The 18,054-nt window shown below is 39.8% G+C and overlaps 1 protein-coding gene, 1 long non-coding RNA gene and 1 pseudogene across 2 annotated transcripts; all 3 read right to left on the minus strand.

Moving 5' to 3' along the window:
* Positions 1–2,274: 2,274 nt before the first annotated feature.
* On the minus strand, positions 2,275–5,495 carry LOC133725331 (IAA-amino acid hydrolase ILR1-like 4). The gene is made up of 5 exons (XM_062152546.1): positions 5,007–5,495; positions 4,788–4,913; positions 3,852–4,166; positions 3,213–3,341; positions 2,275–3,000 (listed from the first exon to the last, which is right to left on the minus strand). The coding sequence occupies exons 1-5, from the start codon at positions 5,364–5,366 to the stop codon at positions 2,593–2,595; spliced, it is 1,338 nt and encodes a 445-aa protein (XP_062008530.1). The 5' UTR covers positions 5,367–5,495; the 3' UTR covers positions 2,275–2,592.
* A 10,824-nt stretch (positions 5,496–16,319) lies between these two features.
* LOC133740461 (uncharacterized) lies at positions 16,320–16,894 on the minus strand. Its single transcript, XR_009861236.1, has 2 exons — positions 16,732–16,894; positions 16,320–16,508 (listed from the first exon to the last, which is right to left on the minus strand). It is a non-coding gene; the product is annotated as an uncharacterized LOC133740461 (long non-coding RNA).
* Positions 16,895–17,072: 178 nt separating this feature from the next.
* LOC133730169 (geranyl diphosphate phosphohydrolase-like) lies at positions 17,073–17,986 on the minus strand (annotated as a pseudogene).
* Positions 17,987–18,054: the final 68 nt, after the last annotated feature.

Raw genomic sequence — 18,054 nt, forward strand, 5'->3', positions numbered from 1 at the left:
CGGTTGCTTGAGCATTGTTCATGGAAATCAAAGATTAAAAGTGACGAGAAGTATTTGGATTTCATTGAAGAATGCCGGCTGTAAGAATTGTATATTCGATCTGAAAAAGAAAAAAAAAAGTAAAAAGAAAAAAAGGAAAAGAAGTTACTGACTACATCTCAATATAAAGCCTAAATGATACCGAGTTGAATTACCAGGCTGTATAAGCTCCTCATATGTCACAACAACTTGGTGTCATTCAAGGATATCAGAGAGTTTACTTGAACTCGCATTAACCTTGTATACTCTGTTACGAAGACGGTTGATTGCATCCTCATATTCAGTTGTACCAGTTGTTGAAGAGTTTAACTTGTCATCCAAAGATTTTTCAGAATATGGGTTTATTATGTTCCATGATTTAGCTTGCAGAGTGGAGGATGAATGAAACTGAGAGGAGACTCCAAACTGATGCATTGCTTGACATCTCAGTCTTCCTTTCCGAGCTGTGTATTCCTCTCAGCAACTCAGCATTGTCTATCACTACCTATCAAGATCCAGGGCAGCAAGCAATCCCCTCTTCTAGCCTCATTTGTAAACAGTTAACCATTAAGTATAGTTTCCAGTTTGGAAGGAATATTAAGTTTCCAAATGATACCATTTCCAATTAGAACAACATTGAGCAGCAATTGAGAAAGAAGGACAAGCAGACTTGACAACACTTCCAAATGTACCTGTCATTTCCACTAGCATATATAGTTACCAGCATGAATACCAAGGATGTTTAGTTCAACTTCATGAGAAAGCATGTGGATAACTCCACTAACCATAATCAGAAAGGCAATCACTAACATGCAGTTAAATTATGAAGATCATCAGGCATGGCACAGTTGATGAGCGAGGAAAGGGCACCGAAGCCAGTCCAGTTTGCTTCCCAAAAGGAAATTATTTGTCCATTACCCTTCCTTAGTAACTGAGCTCCATATAGAACTCCACTTCCAAGTGAGTTATCAGGAAAAGGCAAATTCTTTCCAAGGAAGGTAAAACTTGTTTCATCAAGTACTCCACATAGACCCTGTAAATCGCATAATAGTGAGCCTGCCTGCCATTAATAGAGTACTGCTCTTCCCAGAATCATGAACCTTCGCAATTACACCTTAAAAACTGTCTTGGCTAGTCTGGAATGCACAAGAATAACACCAGGATAGTTACCAAGTCTGAATTAAGCAATGAGAAATGCACAGATATCAGAAATGTTCAAAGCTAGAGACTCCACATTGAGAGTAAAAACACTAGATTTTTGAAAGCTATCAGCTTGAGCAAAAGCCATGCATAAAGTATCTAAATAGAGCAAATCAATTCTCTCATTGAGCAAATCACATCAACTTGATCATCAGCAAAAATGAGATACTGGGGGCCTTTGTGGGATAGCATACAGGTTTTCACATTCCTTTAGCTATGTAATTGTTAATGAGGTCGGAAAGGGGGTCACCTTGCCTTTCACCACTTTTACGAAAAGAAACATCATATAAGTCCCCATTTATAATGGTAAAAGTGAAACTTGGCAGCTTTACAACGATCCCAGCTTCCCATAGAGCACTCCTTCAATAAAGTCCCATTGCAGCATGTCTGTTGATCATAAAGAAAGCGGACAAAGAGGTCTACAACAGAAGCCAAAGTATCACCCACACATTTAATTGTCTTTGAAAGAAACTAGCAGAAATACCATCAGTACCTGGAGCCTTCAAACTGCCAATAGCGAACAAGCTATTTTTGATACTAAGAATAGACAATTCGCAGCTTGAGTCCTTCATATCTTCAGCAGATAAAAAACAAAAAATTGGGATGGCCTCAAAAGGATCAACAGATTCTCTTTCAGCAAACAAACATTGGAAGTACTGAATGGCAATAGACTGGATAGATTGCTGATTGATCACAGTTTATTCCACCCATGTCATTTAACCCTCCAGATAAGTCTTCCTTCTAACAATCTAGTATTTCCGAAGACAGAATCCACCTCTTCTTGCTCTAAATTTCATTAAGCTCGCCAGCCATTATGATCCTTCTGAAGCTGAACAAGGAAAGGTACTATTCTCCTGCAGAGAATTTTCTGGATTCCTAAAAGCCTTGCAATAAATGTTTTCTTCCTCATAAAGAAATTGCCAAAGACAAAGAATCCTCCTACTGAAAAATGAAGCTCTACTCTAAATTTTTCTACTGTAAACTAGAGTTGAGAAAAGCTTGTAGAACATAAAAGTAAGGATTAAAGCTTTATAATCTGAATGCAAGAACAACATAAAACTCCAAGTTAAACTGCTGTTTCTTTTGTCATTGAAAAAAGAATCTCTGACATTATTACAGAAGAACTCAGAAAAACTATACCTCCCAGATATACAAAATCAAGCAGTTGAAGCTGCAGATGTCACTACTCAGTGAATCATCGAAGAATGTAACTTAATTGATTATTTTCAATCGGCTTCATTTTAATGTTTGCATTTAACAATTCATGTCAAATGATATTCGGAAATGAACAATATGTGTGTAGAACCATATATTTGGAATTGCAGACTCCATGAAGACTTTGTAGCATCAACTGTGCATTCACCAGTAAGCTGCTCATAACTCATCACGAATTTGCTGTTCTGGCAAAGGAACCTCCTGTTGAGTTTCAATCAAATACCTAACAGCCAAAGAAGCATGAAGTGCAGCACCATAAGGAAGTGCATCCTCATTGATCCGAAAGTAAGGTGAGTGTGGTGTATCCAGATATCCAAGCCTGTCATCCTTCATTCCAAGAAAGAAGAAGAATCCAGGTATTGCCTCTTGGTAATATGCAAAGTCCTCGGATCCCATTAATGGCTGGTGGTCTTTGACTTTGTGCATGCCAAGCATATCTCCTGCGACATTTTGAAAGTGTTTGTGCAATTCCTTATGGTTTACTGTCGGGGGGAACAAAGGTTTCTCATCTTCAAAGAAATTGACCGTTGCATTGCATCTTTGTACAGCAGCCTGCCCTGTTATAACCTATCAATTGAAGCAGATCAGATTCTTGCAAGAGTGGAAATTAGGGAACCTAATGGGAATTCAAAGATTTCGGGTTTGATTATTACAAGCTCCTAAGAGGATACAAATTGTCTGTAAAGTATAGAATTCATTTAAATTAAATCAGCACTTAATGATGAAGCTAAAATTGCCCTTGACACAGTATGAATATAAATACTGAGTCTGAAAGGTACCTTCTCTATGCGCTGTTTGAGTTGCAATAAGCTCTCCTTTGAAAAGGCACGGAAAGTGCCACCAATTGTTACAGAATCAGGAATGACATTGAATGCTTCACCTCCTTGAACTTTTCCAACTGTCACTACCTGAAAATTTTAGCCAAGTACTTGGTTGACTTGAGAGTATTTGCAAAGGACCAAGGTAACAAATAATGAATTAAGGAAGCCAAGGTTTTTTTTGCAACTTGGCTAACAGAAGCAGCAAAAACTTCAATGTTTGCACTATCAAATTGTGGGAGCATAATTAAATGTAAACATAACACTGAAAATGGATGGTAATTGGAGGCATAGTTTGATCAAAACAATGCAGTCTTGATGATTCAGAAGTGTACAGAGGTCAACAACATGGTAATAACAGGTACCCAAAAGAACTACCTACAATCTCAGTGAAAGAAGCAAGCAGTGCCTTTTATGTGTCAATCAGGACTGTATTTTCTTACGGAAAGCTACCTTCGAACAGAAACTAAACAAGAAACCAATACTGCAAAGAAATGGTATTCAGATTGATTAATAATACATAAGAACATAACAGATTTTGTAGATACATGGGCTTAAAGCAAGCCATAATTTTGGACATGGAACAAAGGGGATTTTTACCTGAGAGTCGAGTGGATCAACTTCACGTGAGACAATATGTTGTAAGCTAGAAATCACATTTGAAACCGCGAGTATTGGATCAACCGCATGATGAGGAAGGGCTGCATGACCTCCTTTTCCACTTATTGTTGCTTCAAAGAAGCCACTCCCAGCAAAAAAGGGGCCAGGTCTAGAGGCTACTTCAGCTAAAGGAATATGGTGGGCAACATGCAGCCCGAAAATAGCAGTAACATTGTCTAATACTCCGGCATCTAATATTTTCTTAGCTCCACCTCCTCCTTCCTCTGCTGGTTGAAATACAAGAACAATTGTTCCCTAATGAAACAACAATAATTGGATCATATCAGGCATCCAGACAAAATAATAAAGTTCACAAGATCCTACCTCATAAGTCATCTATGTAATTGACACTATATTGAAACTGACAACATACTGGCAACCATGCAGCATTTCAATGAACAATATGCTATTTAACGTGAGATTTTTGTAACAATTACCATACAAAATTGGCCCTAAACAAAGTCTTATGTATCCATATCATAGGCTACAGATACCAATAAGCTACTAATCTTACCAATTATGGTCGGGAGTGTAGCATTTTGTTCTCCCTAAGCATGCAGCTAAGATGGTATAAGCAGAAAACCGATTAAAGACAGAGATGATCTCTTTCCTACTACTTTAGCAAGTTGGCCTAATGAAGAAGATGACGTTAAAAGTCAAACTTACATTCTAGCATCTACCAGTATTTTGAAACTACGAAAATATTATTTAAATCACATAACCATAACAATTACTGAAACCATGTATCCCCTTAACTAATTATAATATGTACATACTCCTCATACACTGTAGATACTAACAGGCTCTCAACTTGTATAGCAGTTACTAGTACACAACAGCAAAGACTATCAATTTGAGAACAAGAATGAAATAAACCTGTAAATCTTTCTCATGCTCTTTAAGGATCTTTGCAGCACCAAGAAGCATTGCAACATGAGCATCATGCCCACAACCATGCATTTTCCCAGGGATTTTACTCTTGTGCTCCCACTCCACCATTTCCTACAAAACACAAATCCCATCAATCAAATTATAAAGAACTCAACTAAATATCAATAACAAAATTTCTATTCACAAAAATTTGCACTATCAAACCTGCATAGCCAGAGCATCCATGTCAGCTCTGATTGCAACAAAAGGAGGCTTTCCAGTCCCAATGGAACCTACAACCCCAGTAACTGCAACTGGGTACTTATATGCAATACCCATCTTGTCCAATTCTGCTCTGATCAGCTTACTGGTCTCAAATTCCTCATAACCTAGTTCTGGGTTTTCATGTATCTTCCTTCTGATGCCCACCATCCACTCAAACAGCTCAGGTTTCTGGGCTAAAGTGAGCAACTTTTTGGGGATTTCTGAGAACCCATTTGAACTCAAAGAGGAATCTGAGAGTATAGGTGTAGGACCAGCAAGCAGACTTAATAGTACAATCAAAGAGACCCACATGAACTCCATGAACTTTGCAAAGTGATGAGATTTGATGATGATTGAAAGTACAGGAGTTGGGTATGAAAGCTACAAGAGAGTGAGCATATATAGATAACAATTACTGTGATGAAAAGTTGAAAACCAAAATTGTGGTCAAGTTGAAAAGTGGGCTGAAAAAGAAAAAGGAAATGGGTTGCTGATTTCCCCCCTGATAATTTGAGGCAAAGGCTGCGCAGTCACAAGGCGGCCAACTTTTTTATTATGGAAGTTCTTTAGCTCTCAATTTTCTTTTGATCAAAGAATTTTTAAGTAAAAACATAAATACACTGTCGAAAACTTAGAACAAAAGGAGAAATACATAATTGATGAAATGGCGTCTCCTAGTGGAGAAACTCAAGTCTACGTGTGTATGGTATGACTAGCCAATCAATACACATGTAAGAGGTAGTGGACAGTGCTTTGGGAGTTTGGGAAGTCATTAACTAGCAACGTGCTTGCGTTTTTTGCGGGTGATAATGTGAATGTTAATGGAAAATAGATCGATTAAAATGAATAGTAATTATTTATTTTTTCTATGTGGTGGTTTGGATATTTTTTTTCAATTTACTCTTTTATTTATTTATAGTTTATTAACTTAATTTAATAATTATGTTATTGAAAGGTATTATAGGCACTTTCAAAATTTGGTGAAGTCTTTGAGGCACTATTAAGGGGCCGGTGGTGGCCCTGGCCCCCCCAAACTTTTTGTCACGCCCCTGATTTTTAACACAATTAAAAATCGATATATAACCCCATAATTATACATGCGTGAACGTTCAACCATCAATACCAAATACCTGGAAAACTTTTTCCCTTTATACAACATACATATTGATGCCCTGAACCCACTATGTCAATATTGACCCGCCCACAGAGTCATATATTACATAAGCTTACGAATTAAATTGTCCACAACAAGATAAAACGCAAAAGCTCCTCAGAGTATACTACATAGCGGAAGTCATAACATTGGCAAGGCCAATCAATTTTGCTTCCTACCTGTTCTGTTGCCAACAAGCTACCTCGGCTTCAGCCCCGATTATCCTACCCTGCAGGATTAACCCCTACACCGTTGGAATGGTGCACCGGGTTGTCACACAACAAACCCGGTAAGCTTTTGCAAGCCCGTATGAGTAACTCGAAACAACTCACACCAAATCACAATCACAACCACAACCACACTTAAAAAAATCAAATTAAGTAAAATCAATAATCCCTGCATTGAAACTTAGTTCAGGAGATCACATCAAAACAACAATCCAAAAAGCAGTAATCCCTGCATATAACTTAGTTCAGGAGATTACATTAAAACAATCGATTCGAAAAGCAATAATCCCTGCATATAACTTAGTTCAGGAGATTACATTAAAACAATCGATAAAATCATAGTAATCCCCGCATAGAAATTTAGTTCAGGAGATTACATTAAAACAAACAATCTCAGTTTAAACATTATTCTCAAAACAACTCACACTTGAATTCTATCAAAATAACATAGAAAGCAACTCACACCTTGATTTCTATCAATTGTACCATAACGTACCATAGAAAACAACTCACACTTGAATTCTATCAAAATAACATAGAAAGCAACTCACACCTTGATTTCTATCAATTGTACCATAACGTACCATAGAAAACAACTCACACTTGAATTCTATCAAAATAACATAGAAAGCAACTCACACCTTGATTTTTATCAATCGTACCATAACGTACCAAAACGTACCAATTCGTACCAAGTCGTTAATAAGGAAAACAACCTACACCTTGTCCCCTTAAAAACCGTTAATAAGGAAGCAACTCACACTTTATTCCCTAAAAACACGTAATGTCATGAGTTATCAATAACCAATTCCCGTTACCCCATGAATTACCTAGATGGCAGACAGACTAGAGCTCTAACTGAACGTAACCACTCGTCCGGCCAAAGACGTGATTACCTGATATTCTGCCCAAGGTCATAGACCTTCGTTCCTCGGGCCGCACAGTCCCTTGGAGCAAATCATTAAAACAGTCGCACAGGACTCAAAAACATTACACAAATCTCACGCTTTTCAAAACAATCGAAATCGACATTTCCATAATCATTGTTTTCTGAAAAGCCACAAAACAATAAAAAGCATCATTTCATGCATATTGTTTTCATACACAAATCTCAACGCTTTTCAAAACAAATCGAATCAACAATTCCAAGTCATTTGTTTTCCAAAAGCCACAACCCAAAACAATAAAACGCATCATTCATGCCTATTGTTTTCATAAATCCACAACCCACTAAAACATATAATTTGCAGTTAAATCAATAACTCACAAAACGATAAGGTGTTCCGTTCCAAAATGAACCTTGTGAGATTACTCACCTCGAAACTCCCGCTGCGTCTTCTATACAGAACCGAACCAAAACTATCACCAACAACTCGTCCAATTCACCTTTAGAAGCACCTAATCACCAATGACCTCAAATCAGTAACGATTCACAAACGATTTAAGTCCGAAACCCCTGTTTTGAACTAAAATCCCCAAAGTGGTGCCAATCGAGGCAAAACCACATCCGAGACCTCCCAAAGTCTCCGGAATACGTCCATGATCGATGTGACCAAACCACATGTCGACCGGACGCTCGAATCCTCACGGATCGAATAAATCGATCGGTATGAAACTGCAAAAATCATAACAATTCCATACGAACTCCAAAATTTGCATATTATATATCGAAACGCTCGTATCAACGAGTAGAACATATATAATACCACAAACAGTTCCTTAAGTGGCCGGAACACCGCCAGAACGCCACCACAGACGGTGGAGCACCGCCACCGGCCAAAACTCATTATTTCACAAAACTCCCAACATCAAAAAGCTTCATCTAAGCATGCTTGTGGATTCTCATAACTAGCTCGAAGTCAGAAAACAAGCTTAAGGGATCGAAAACTACCTCACAAGCCGTGAACAGTAATCCCAACTGAGTTGATCGAAGTTTCACGTGAATCGATCCAAACAAACACCAAGGATCGATCGGCGAGGTTGCTCTGAGCTCAACCAAGAAAACTCGAAGCCTTGACGACGTCGGAATAGGGATTTCCAGTCGGGTCCGAAAACTCCAATCTGCACCGCCTTCTATCGCCGTCACCACCGAGAATCGGCGCTAGAGAACACCACAGGGAGGAGCGCACGGAGGAGGCGAACTGATCTGGAAAGTCTCGTCGCCGGAGATGGCCGGAGCTCGCCGGAAAAGTCGGGTCGGATCGACCGGGTCCGGGTCGGGTCAGCCGGATATCTTCGATTCTGAAGGTAGCAGCCGAGAGAAAAGAGAGAGAAAGGAAATGGTTTTTCCGGAAAAGGAAACTTATGAAAATAGTAAGTTTCTCCTTCGGGAAACTTCTATTTATACCAAAATGGAAATTCCTTCCAATGGCCATAACTCTCTCATACTAACTCCGATTTCCGCGTTCCTCATATCCACGAACTCGTATCGACGCGCTCTACAACTTTTGTGAAGGAAGTTTCCGGAGAATCCCAACGAATAAAAAGTCAACCTTTACGCCACCCCTAAAGTCCCATTTTCTGAATAGAAATTCGTTCGAAACACATCCGCTCCATCCACGAGCCACGAAACCGTCCAATAAACCTAAAATAAATTCCGGAAATTCCTCGGAAAATAATTACGAATTTCCGGGGCATCACATTCCACCCCCCTTAAAGAAATTTCGTCCCGAAATTTAAACGTACAAAACCAACAAGTACGAATAACTCATTCCAAGCCTCCATAGGGTATTGAACTAGTCAATTATCCCCGATCAAAGTTTCCCTGTACTCCATACAAAAACAATCCAAACACTAACCATGATCTCCACATCTTCTGTTTCAACAACACTACGATCAACCACACTGGACTCATCGTAAACTTCATCATCGGCATAAACAAAATAAAATATGCCGCACCACATAACATCTTGGAGATAAAGCTGACCTAAACATCGACTCTCCACACCCCAAGGTACAACATGCATCTCACTCAACAATCGATATAGGTACCTTACCTAATATCGCAATTCAAATGCACCATACCATCCCACTTGGAGATAATCCAAACATCTCACCTGTTTCAATCACAAACCAATGCAACAATTCTGCACAACTACAGCACTATGCACAACCACCTAAGAGTCCAAAGTCCTGTCCTCACAGTATCTGCATCGATATATCATCTATTGCAACACTCTCATTGCTAAATTTAAAATGACATTTCATTTCAAATCAATCGATAAACTCTAGGTCTTGCCATAGTCAACTATTTGCGAAATCACAATAAGCATTCCAATCATCTCCAAACACAACAAAATGAGATTCAGCCTCAGCCGAACTACTCATCAATTGTCACATAGTATTGCACATACAAACAAAGTTGTAAAAGACTTCTCTATTACAACAATGAAAAATGCATCATGCAACCTACCACATAAAACAGTACTTTACAAAAGGAAGCCACACACAAAAGTCTAACTATAGACATCAGGCAAAGCCTGTCACAGCACACAAAGGAATTAGGTTCTCCACTATCACACTTCGCCTTAGCAAGAAAAGTCTTAAGGCCGATAAGACACCTCCATTCCCTACACTTTGCTAAAATTAGCATCCAAAGGCTACTGTCCCCGCTAATTTCCCTGTCTCCTACCCTGCTGCTGGGTACAATCCCTTGAGAAATGCCCTGTCTGGCCACAAGTAAAACATGCCAAGTTCTTCGGTTTCGTACAAACCCTAGCAGTATGGCCAAGCTCCTTACAGTTGTAACATCTCAGAGGTGCTTCTTGCCCAACAGGTGCAGCCGCTTCCCTAACAGGTGCAGCCCTAGCAGGTGCAGCCGCTTCCCTAGCTGGCGCCTGCTGATGAGTCCTGCGTCTCTTCCAGAACCCACCCTGAGCATCTGTCCCTTCACTGCCCTCAGCAGTTGCCTTTCCCTTCCTTCGGGAGTCCCTCTCAGCTGACTCCTGCTCCTGGAAAATCAGGTTTTCCTGCTCAATGGCCATAGCCTTAGCGAAAATGAGCTCCATCGTCTTCAGTTCCAAAACAGCGACATCACGCCGGATCGAAGCATTCAGTCCCCACTGAAACTTCATGGCTAAGCTCTCAGCATCCATTTACCTCACAAAGCGATACAACCTTGAGAACTCAGCCTCATAATCCCTCACACTCTTAGTCCCTTGGACTAACGAGACAAATTCCCTTTCCAACTGCTCCCTCACTGAAGGCGGAAAGTACTTCTTCCTGAACAGTTCCACAAACTCATTCCAGGTCATGGTGGACACATCCATAACCCTCTGTGTGCCGCTCCACCACACCCGTGCATCGCCTTGGAGCATAAATGTGGCAATCTTCCTCTTCTCAACGTCGTCACAGACGACCATTTCGAAGTAGGTCCTCATGTTCTCGATCCATTTATCTGCCAACATGTGATCCGTTCCTCCCTGGAATGGAACTCCTCCCAGCCTCGAAATCTCCTTTGCCAACTTCGACAAACGAGTGGGATCTACAACATTTGCCGCCTCCACAACAGGTGGAACAGGCAGCTCAACATTCGATGCCTCGACCTCATTCTCGAATATCTCCTCAACAGGTGGAGGAATCCTGCCCCTACCTCGAGCTCCACCCCTACCTCTGGGTCTACCTCGACCCCTAGCTCGGCCTCCTCGTGAATCCATCACCTAAGGAGCATAACAACCTGTGATTAATACTTGTACAACTTCCAACTACAAGTATAAGTCAACGTTATGACTAAATCAACCACACACTACGTCAGAAGATACAATTCTATCCCCAACGTAAACAAGAGTCAAATCTAAAGGTCCTCATTCCTCAAAAGATTATAACTCCTAGAAGCTACCTTAAACTCCTACACTTTGTTCACTGAGCCAACACTACCCTGAAGACTCACATTCCAACGCCACCTGCATACCCAATGACTATATCAATACCGAAGAGCATCGGATGAGGATCCGCTGCAGACGGGCCATCACTCGAGAAGTATTGATTGTCACCAAATATGCACCTTACGCTCTGATACCAATCTGTCACGCCCCTGATTTTTAACACAATTAAAAATCGATATATAACCCCATAATTATACATGCGTGAACGTTCAACCATCAATACCAAATACCTGGAAAACTTTTTCCCTTTATACAACATACATATTGATGCCCTGAACCCACTATGTCAATATTGACCCGCCCACAGAGTCATATATTACATAAGCTTACGAATTAAATTGTCCACAACAAGATAAAACGCAAAAGCTCCTCAGAGTATACTACATAGCGGAAGTCATAACATTGGCAAGGCCAATCAATTTTGCTTCCTACCTGTTCTGTTGCCAACAAGCTACCTCGGCTTCAGCCCCGATTATCCTACCCTGCAGGATTAACCCCTACACCGTTGGAATGGTGCACCGGGTTGTCACACAACAAACCCGGTAAGCTTTTGCAAGCCCGTATGAGTAACTCGAAACAACTCACACCAAATCACAATCACAACCACAACCACACTTAAAAAAATCAAATTAAGTAAAATCAATAATCCCTGCATTGAAACTTAGTTCAGGAGATCACATCAAAACAACAATCCAAAAAGCAGTAATCCCTGCATATAACTTAGTTCAGGAGATTACATTAAAACAATCGATTCGAAAAGCAATAATCCCTGCATATAACTTAGTTCAGGAGATTACATTAAAACAATCGATAAAATCATAGTAATCCCCGCATAGAAATTTAGTTCAGGAGATTACATTAAAACAAACAATCTCAGTTTAAACATTATTCTCAAAACAACTCACACTTGAATTCTATCAAAATAACATAGAAAGCAACTCACACCTTGATTTCTATCAATTGTACCATAACGTACCATAGAAAACAACTCACACTTGAATTCTATCAAAATAACATAGAAAGCAACTCACACCTTGATTTCTATCAATTGTACCATAACGTACCATAGAAAACAACTCACACTTGAATTCTATCAAAATAACATAGAAAGCAACTCACACCTTGATTTTTATCAATCGTACCATAACGTACCAAAACGTACCAATTCGTACCAAGTCGTTAATAAGGAAAACAACCTACACCTTGTCCCCTTAAAAACCGTTAATAAGGAAGCAACTCACACTTTATTCCCTAAAAACACGTAATGTCATGAGTTATCAATAACCAATTCCCGTTACCCCATGAATTACCTAGATGGCAGACAGACTAGAGCTCTAACTGAACGTAACCACTCGTCCGGCCAAAGACGTGATTACCTGATATTCTGCCCAAGGTCATAGACCTTCGTTCCTCGGGCCGCACAGTCCCTTGGAGCAAATCATTAAAACAGTCGCACAGGACTCAAAAACATTACACAAATCTCACGCTTTTCAAAACAATCGAAATCGACATTTCCATAATCATTGTTTTCTGAAAAGCCACAAAACAATAAAAAGCATCATTTCATGCATATTGTTTTCATACACAAATCTCAACGCTTTTCAAAACAAATCGAATCAACAATTCCAAGTCATTTGTTTTCCAAAAGCCACAACCCAAAACAATAAAACGCATCATTCATGCCTATTGTTTTCATAAATCCACAACCCACTAAAACATATAATTTGCAGTTAAATCAATAACTCACAAAACGATAAGGTGTTCCGTTCCAAAATGAACCTTGTGAGATTACTCACCTCGAAACTCCCGCTGCGTCTTCTATACAGAACCGAACCAAAACTATCACCAACAACTCGTCCAATTCACCTTTAGAAGCACCTAATCACCAATGACCTCAAATCAGTAACGATTCACAAACGATTTAAGTCCGAAACCCCTGTTTTGAACTAAAATCCCCAAAGTGGTGCCAATCGAGGCAAAACCACATCCGAGACCTCCCAAAGTCTCCGGAATACGTCCATGATCGATGTGACCAAACCACATGTCGACCGGACGCTCGAATCCTCACGGATCGAATAAATCGATCGGTATGAAACTGCAAAAATCATAACAATTCCATACGAACTCCAAAATTTGCATATTATATATCGAAACGCTCGTATCAACGAGTAGAACATATATAATACCACAAACAGTTCCTTAAGTGGCCGGAACACCGCCAGAACGCCACCACAGACGGTGGAGCACCGCCACCGGCCAAAACTCATTATTTCACAAAACTCCCAACATCAAAAAGCTTCATCTAAGCATGCTTGTGGATTCTCATAACTAGCTCGAAGTCAGAAAACAAGCTTAAGGGATCGAAAACTACCTCACAAGCCGTGAACAGTAATCCCAACTGAGTTGATCGAAGTTTCACGTGAATCGATCCAAACAAACACCAAGGATCGATCGGCGAGGTTGCTCTGAGCTCAACCAAGAAAACTCGAAGCCTTGCCGACGTCGGAATAGGGATTTCCAGTCGGGTCCGAAAACTCCAATCTGCACCGCCTTCTATCGCCGTCACCACCGAGAATCGGCGCTAGAGAACACCACAGGGAGGAGCGCACGGAGGAGGCGAACTGATCTGGAAAGTCTCGTCGCCGGAGATGGCCGGAGCTCGCCGGAAAAGTCGGGTCGGATCGACCGGGTCCGGGTCGGGTCAGCCGGATATCTTCGATTCTGAAGGTAGCAACCGAGAGAAAAGAGAGAGAAAGGAAATGGTTTTTCCGGAAAAGGAAACTTATGAAAATAGTAAGTTTCTCCTTCGGGAAACTTCTATTTATACCAAAATGGAAATTCCTTCCAATGGCCATAACTCTCTCATACTAACTCCGATTTCCGCGTTCCTCATATCCACGAACTCGTATCGACGCGCTCTACAACTTTTGTGAAGGAAGTTTCCGGAGAATCCCAACGAATAAAAAGTCAACCTTTACGCCACCCCTAAAGTCCCATTTTCTGAATAGAAATTCGTTCGAAACACATCCGCTCCATTCACGAGCCACGAAACCGTCCAATAAACCTAAAATAAATTCCGGAAATTCCTCGGAAAATAATTACGAATTTCCGGGGCATCACACTTTTCACTTGCACACATGGGCACATGTAATTGGTGTATAGATTTAATATGATTTAGACAAGAACTATGAGATTGCCCCCCCCCCCCCCCCCATAACATATTTCATAATTGTTCGGCCCCCCCAAATGGAACTCTCTAGTTCCGCCACTGCAGAGATAAGAGTAATTTTGGGTTACAATTTAGATTTGGTGGATTTTGATTCGCGAGCCGTATGGCATGTGGCACGATAGCGATATGGAAAACTTCCTCCTATTAGTGAAGTATAATGAGAAATAAAAATAAAAATAAATATTAAATTAGATTAAGTTAAAGATCTGTGATAGGCTATCAACTTCGATACAACTCAAAATCTACATCAAATAAAGTAAGTTGAACTCATGCTAGTATATTAAAAAGTTGTTTATTTAAAAGATTGACTGGAGTTATATATTAACTTGCATGCATAACCCATTGAAAGTTAGGTTGAGTGAGGATTGGTGGCATGAGTTTCCTGAAGGATGTGCATGGAGGTCTTTGGCCATTGTATGGTGGTTCTAGGCAATGGGTTGGCAAGGTCTAGGGTGAACTTGGTTGGACTCATTGAGGATGGCGGCAGCTTGTGGAGTGGCTACGTTTGGATCGTGGGTACGGGTCGATGAAGGGTAGTTCCGAGTGGACGGTTTTCGGCGATAGATTTGATATTAAGTGTTTGCATCAAATATGGTGGCTGGGGCCTCATGCTCCACACTGCTTGTGCATTGGGGTTGGCCTGTGGCTACAACTACTGTAGATACTGATATTACTGCGGTTGTTATCGAGAAGTTGGTGTTGGTGTTGGCGATTGGCCAGGGAGAGGAAAGACGGGTTATGGTAGCTTCATTTTTTTTCCTTTTTTTAGGGTTTTAGTTTCCAGTATTTGTTAAGTCTTATCCTTACTCAGTTGAGCTAGGGTTGTGGCCGGTGTCTTGGTTATATTGCTTTTTCTTGATGTTATTCCTAGGGACTAGATATATTAATTTCGATACTTTCTTATTATCAACACGATGGTGAATTTCCCTTCCACGTAATTTGGTGTTCTTAGGACACAATATGGAAGAGTGTGAAATAAATTATGTTGGGTTTATGTTTGTCCATTGCAACCAGTGTTAAAAAAATTGGCCAAGGCGTCTTGATTAATCGCTAGAAAAATCGGCCAGGGGATTAGGCAGGCTACGCAGGGATTAGGCGAGTCGGCTTTAAAAAAATTGAATTTTTTAGGTCAAAATTAATTGAAAAAACTTAAAATTCAAGACTTTTCGCATTTGCAACCTTCTCTCTCTCCTCGTGGTCGTTTCTCTCTCTCTCTTTTTTTTTAATGGAACAAAAAAGTAGGGGTGTTTCTATTTGAACCCAGCAAACTTCTTAGTAGACCCAGTAGTTAAAAAATATTTTTTATTTTCCAATTTTGCCCTCGATATAATAAACCCAGCAGCATACACAAATCCTTCTTTTGGAGTCGGATCAGAGGCATGCTATGAAGAGGAGGAAGAAGAAGAAGAAGAAGAAGAAGAAGAGAAATGGCAACGACAACGTGTTTCATTATTGTGAGCATAAACGACATCCCCATTTAGGACGCTAAAGTGGGATATGGGGCCGATACCTTCTCATTGTTGCTTTGAGCCTTTGGTTTTTAAATTGAAATTTTGTGATTGATTGCATAGCCATCTACAATGTCAATTCTTTGATTGGGAGACTTCAGTCAATTTTGTTCTTCTTTTCCATTACCTGGAATGAGTTTCTTCATTTCTTCAATTACCTTAAATGGGTTTCTTCATTTCTTCTACAATAGTCTGTTTTAAGATAATCATGTTGGGTAAAACGAAGTGCAGTAGGCTAGAGACTACTTCCATACTTGTATTGATATGGGTGAGATGTAATCAAATCATTGATTGATTGGAATTTCTACAATTTTTTAATGTAATCAAATCCAATAGCCCACATCAAATCTTCTCCAGCTTCTCTGCTTTGATCACTGGAATGCTCCTCGCAATCTCCTCCTTCCAGAACAATACTCTTTCTAACTGGTCTCAACCTTGAAGATGGTGATGGAGATAATGTTTGCTGGGTTTATTTAAACAGGGGTAAAACAGGAAATATAAGATAATATTTAAAATGCCGGATACACTTAGAAATTTGCTGGGTTTAAATAGCAACACCCAAAAGTAGGCACTTGTATGATTATTTATATATTTTATAAAAAACAGCCTAATTCTCTAGCTGTCAGGCGCCTACCCACCACTTTGCCTATTTCTTTACAATTTTGACATTTATTGACACGTTATACCTGATCCATTGAAAACCCTACTTCAGTGTAACTCCTAAAAAAAAAAAGGACTAAATATTGTTTAGTCCTTAAGCTTTTGATCATAAAACATTTCAGTCTATGACCTTTTAACTTCACACGTTTAGTTTTTGTACTTCAAAATTTCAGACCAATAGGTCCTTGCCGTCTAAAAGTCACGGCGAAATATCTATTATGCCCTCAGTTCTTTTTTTTTAATTAATTAATTATTATATTTTTTTTTGAAAAGGAATTTTTTTTCCCTTCTTTCTTTCTATTTAAAAAAAAAGAATAAAATAAAGAAAAAAGAGAAAGGAATAAATTTATTTTTTAAAAAAAAGTACTGAGGGCATAATAGACATTTCACCACGACTTTTAGACGGCAATGACCTATTAGTCTGAAATTTTGAAGTACAGGGATCAAACGTGTGAAATTAGAAGGTCAGGGACTGAAGTGTTTTATGGTCAAAAGCTCAAGGACTAAACAGTATTTAGTCCAAAAGAAAAGCAGCCTGCTGTGCCGATGCTAATGTGCACTACATATAGCTAGCAGCTGTCTCATGTTGGAAAAGGATTAAATCCATCTTGAACCACGTTCTCCAAAGGCCAAAAGAGTGGCTTCGGAAGATTGTCCCACTCATACCATCCCCAACCATCATAAAATTCTGGCTCAATATTCTGGGGCTCTTGACGAGGATCTGCCAACACTGTTCTCATGAAAACAGCCACGTACTGCGATGGTTTGGCTTCATCTAGGAACAGGTTGTTGGTCACAGTTAGCAATTCTATCTTGCCAATGTCTAAATCAGTTTCATCCTTCAGTTCCCTTGCTGCACACTCCTCAAAGCTCTCTCCTGAAACGTTTGCAAAGAAAATCAATTAATTAGCTCTCGTAAAAAATGTAAGATATGTTATATACTCTCTTAATTATAGTTTGTTACAGCAGTGTGTGCGTAATATGAAATGCAAATTTTAAAGTGCAAACTGACAACTTGGAAGAATGAACAAGAGATAATTAACTACCAAACTCAAGGTGGCCAATGGGAAGGGAAAAGGTGGAATCTCCCAGAGAGGAGCGGAGCCGTCCCAAGAGCACGTTTTGGCCTCTCAACAGGCATACTACCACCGCCACTTTTATCGACCCGCAGTTTCAACCACTACTACTGTCGATCATTTCCCATGCTTTTGATATAGTCTTTTTCTAAGGAAGAAGAATTTGATCGATCGAGCTAGTTTAAAGTACTCGACAAACCCTCATGACCACGTACCTTTAAATAGATAATTGGAACGCCTTCACGTCACAGTTACGAATTATTACAAATATTA

Source organism: Rosa rugosa, chromosome 1 (genome assembly GCF_958449725.1).
Source record: "Rosa rugosa chromosome 1, drRosRugo1.1, whole genome shotgun sequence".
NCBI classification, from domain to species: domain Eukaryota; kingdom Viridiplantae; phylum Streptophyta; class Magnoliopsida; order Rosales; family Rosaceae; genus Rosa; species Rosa rugosa.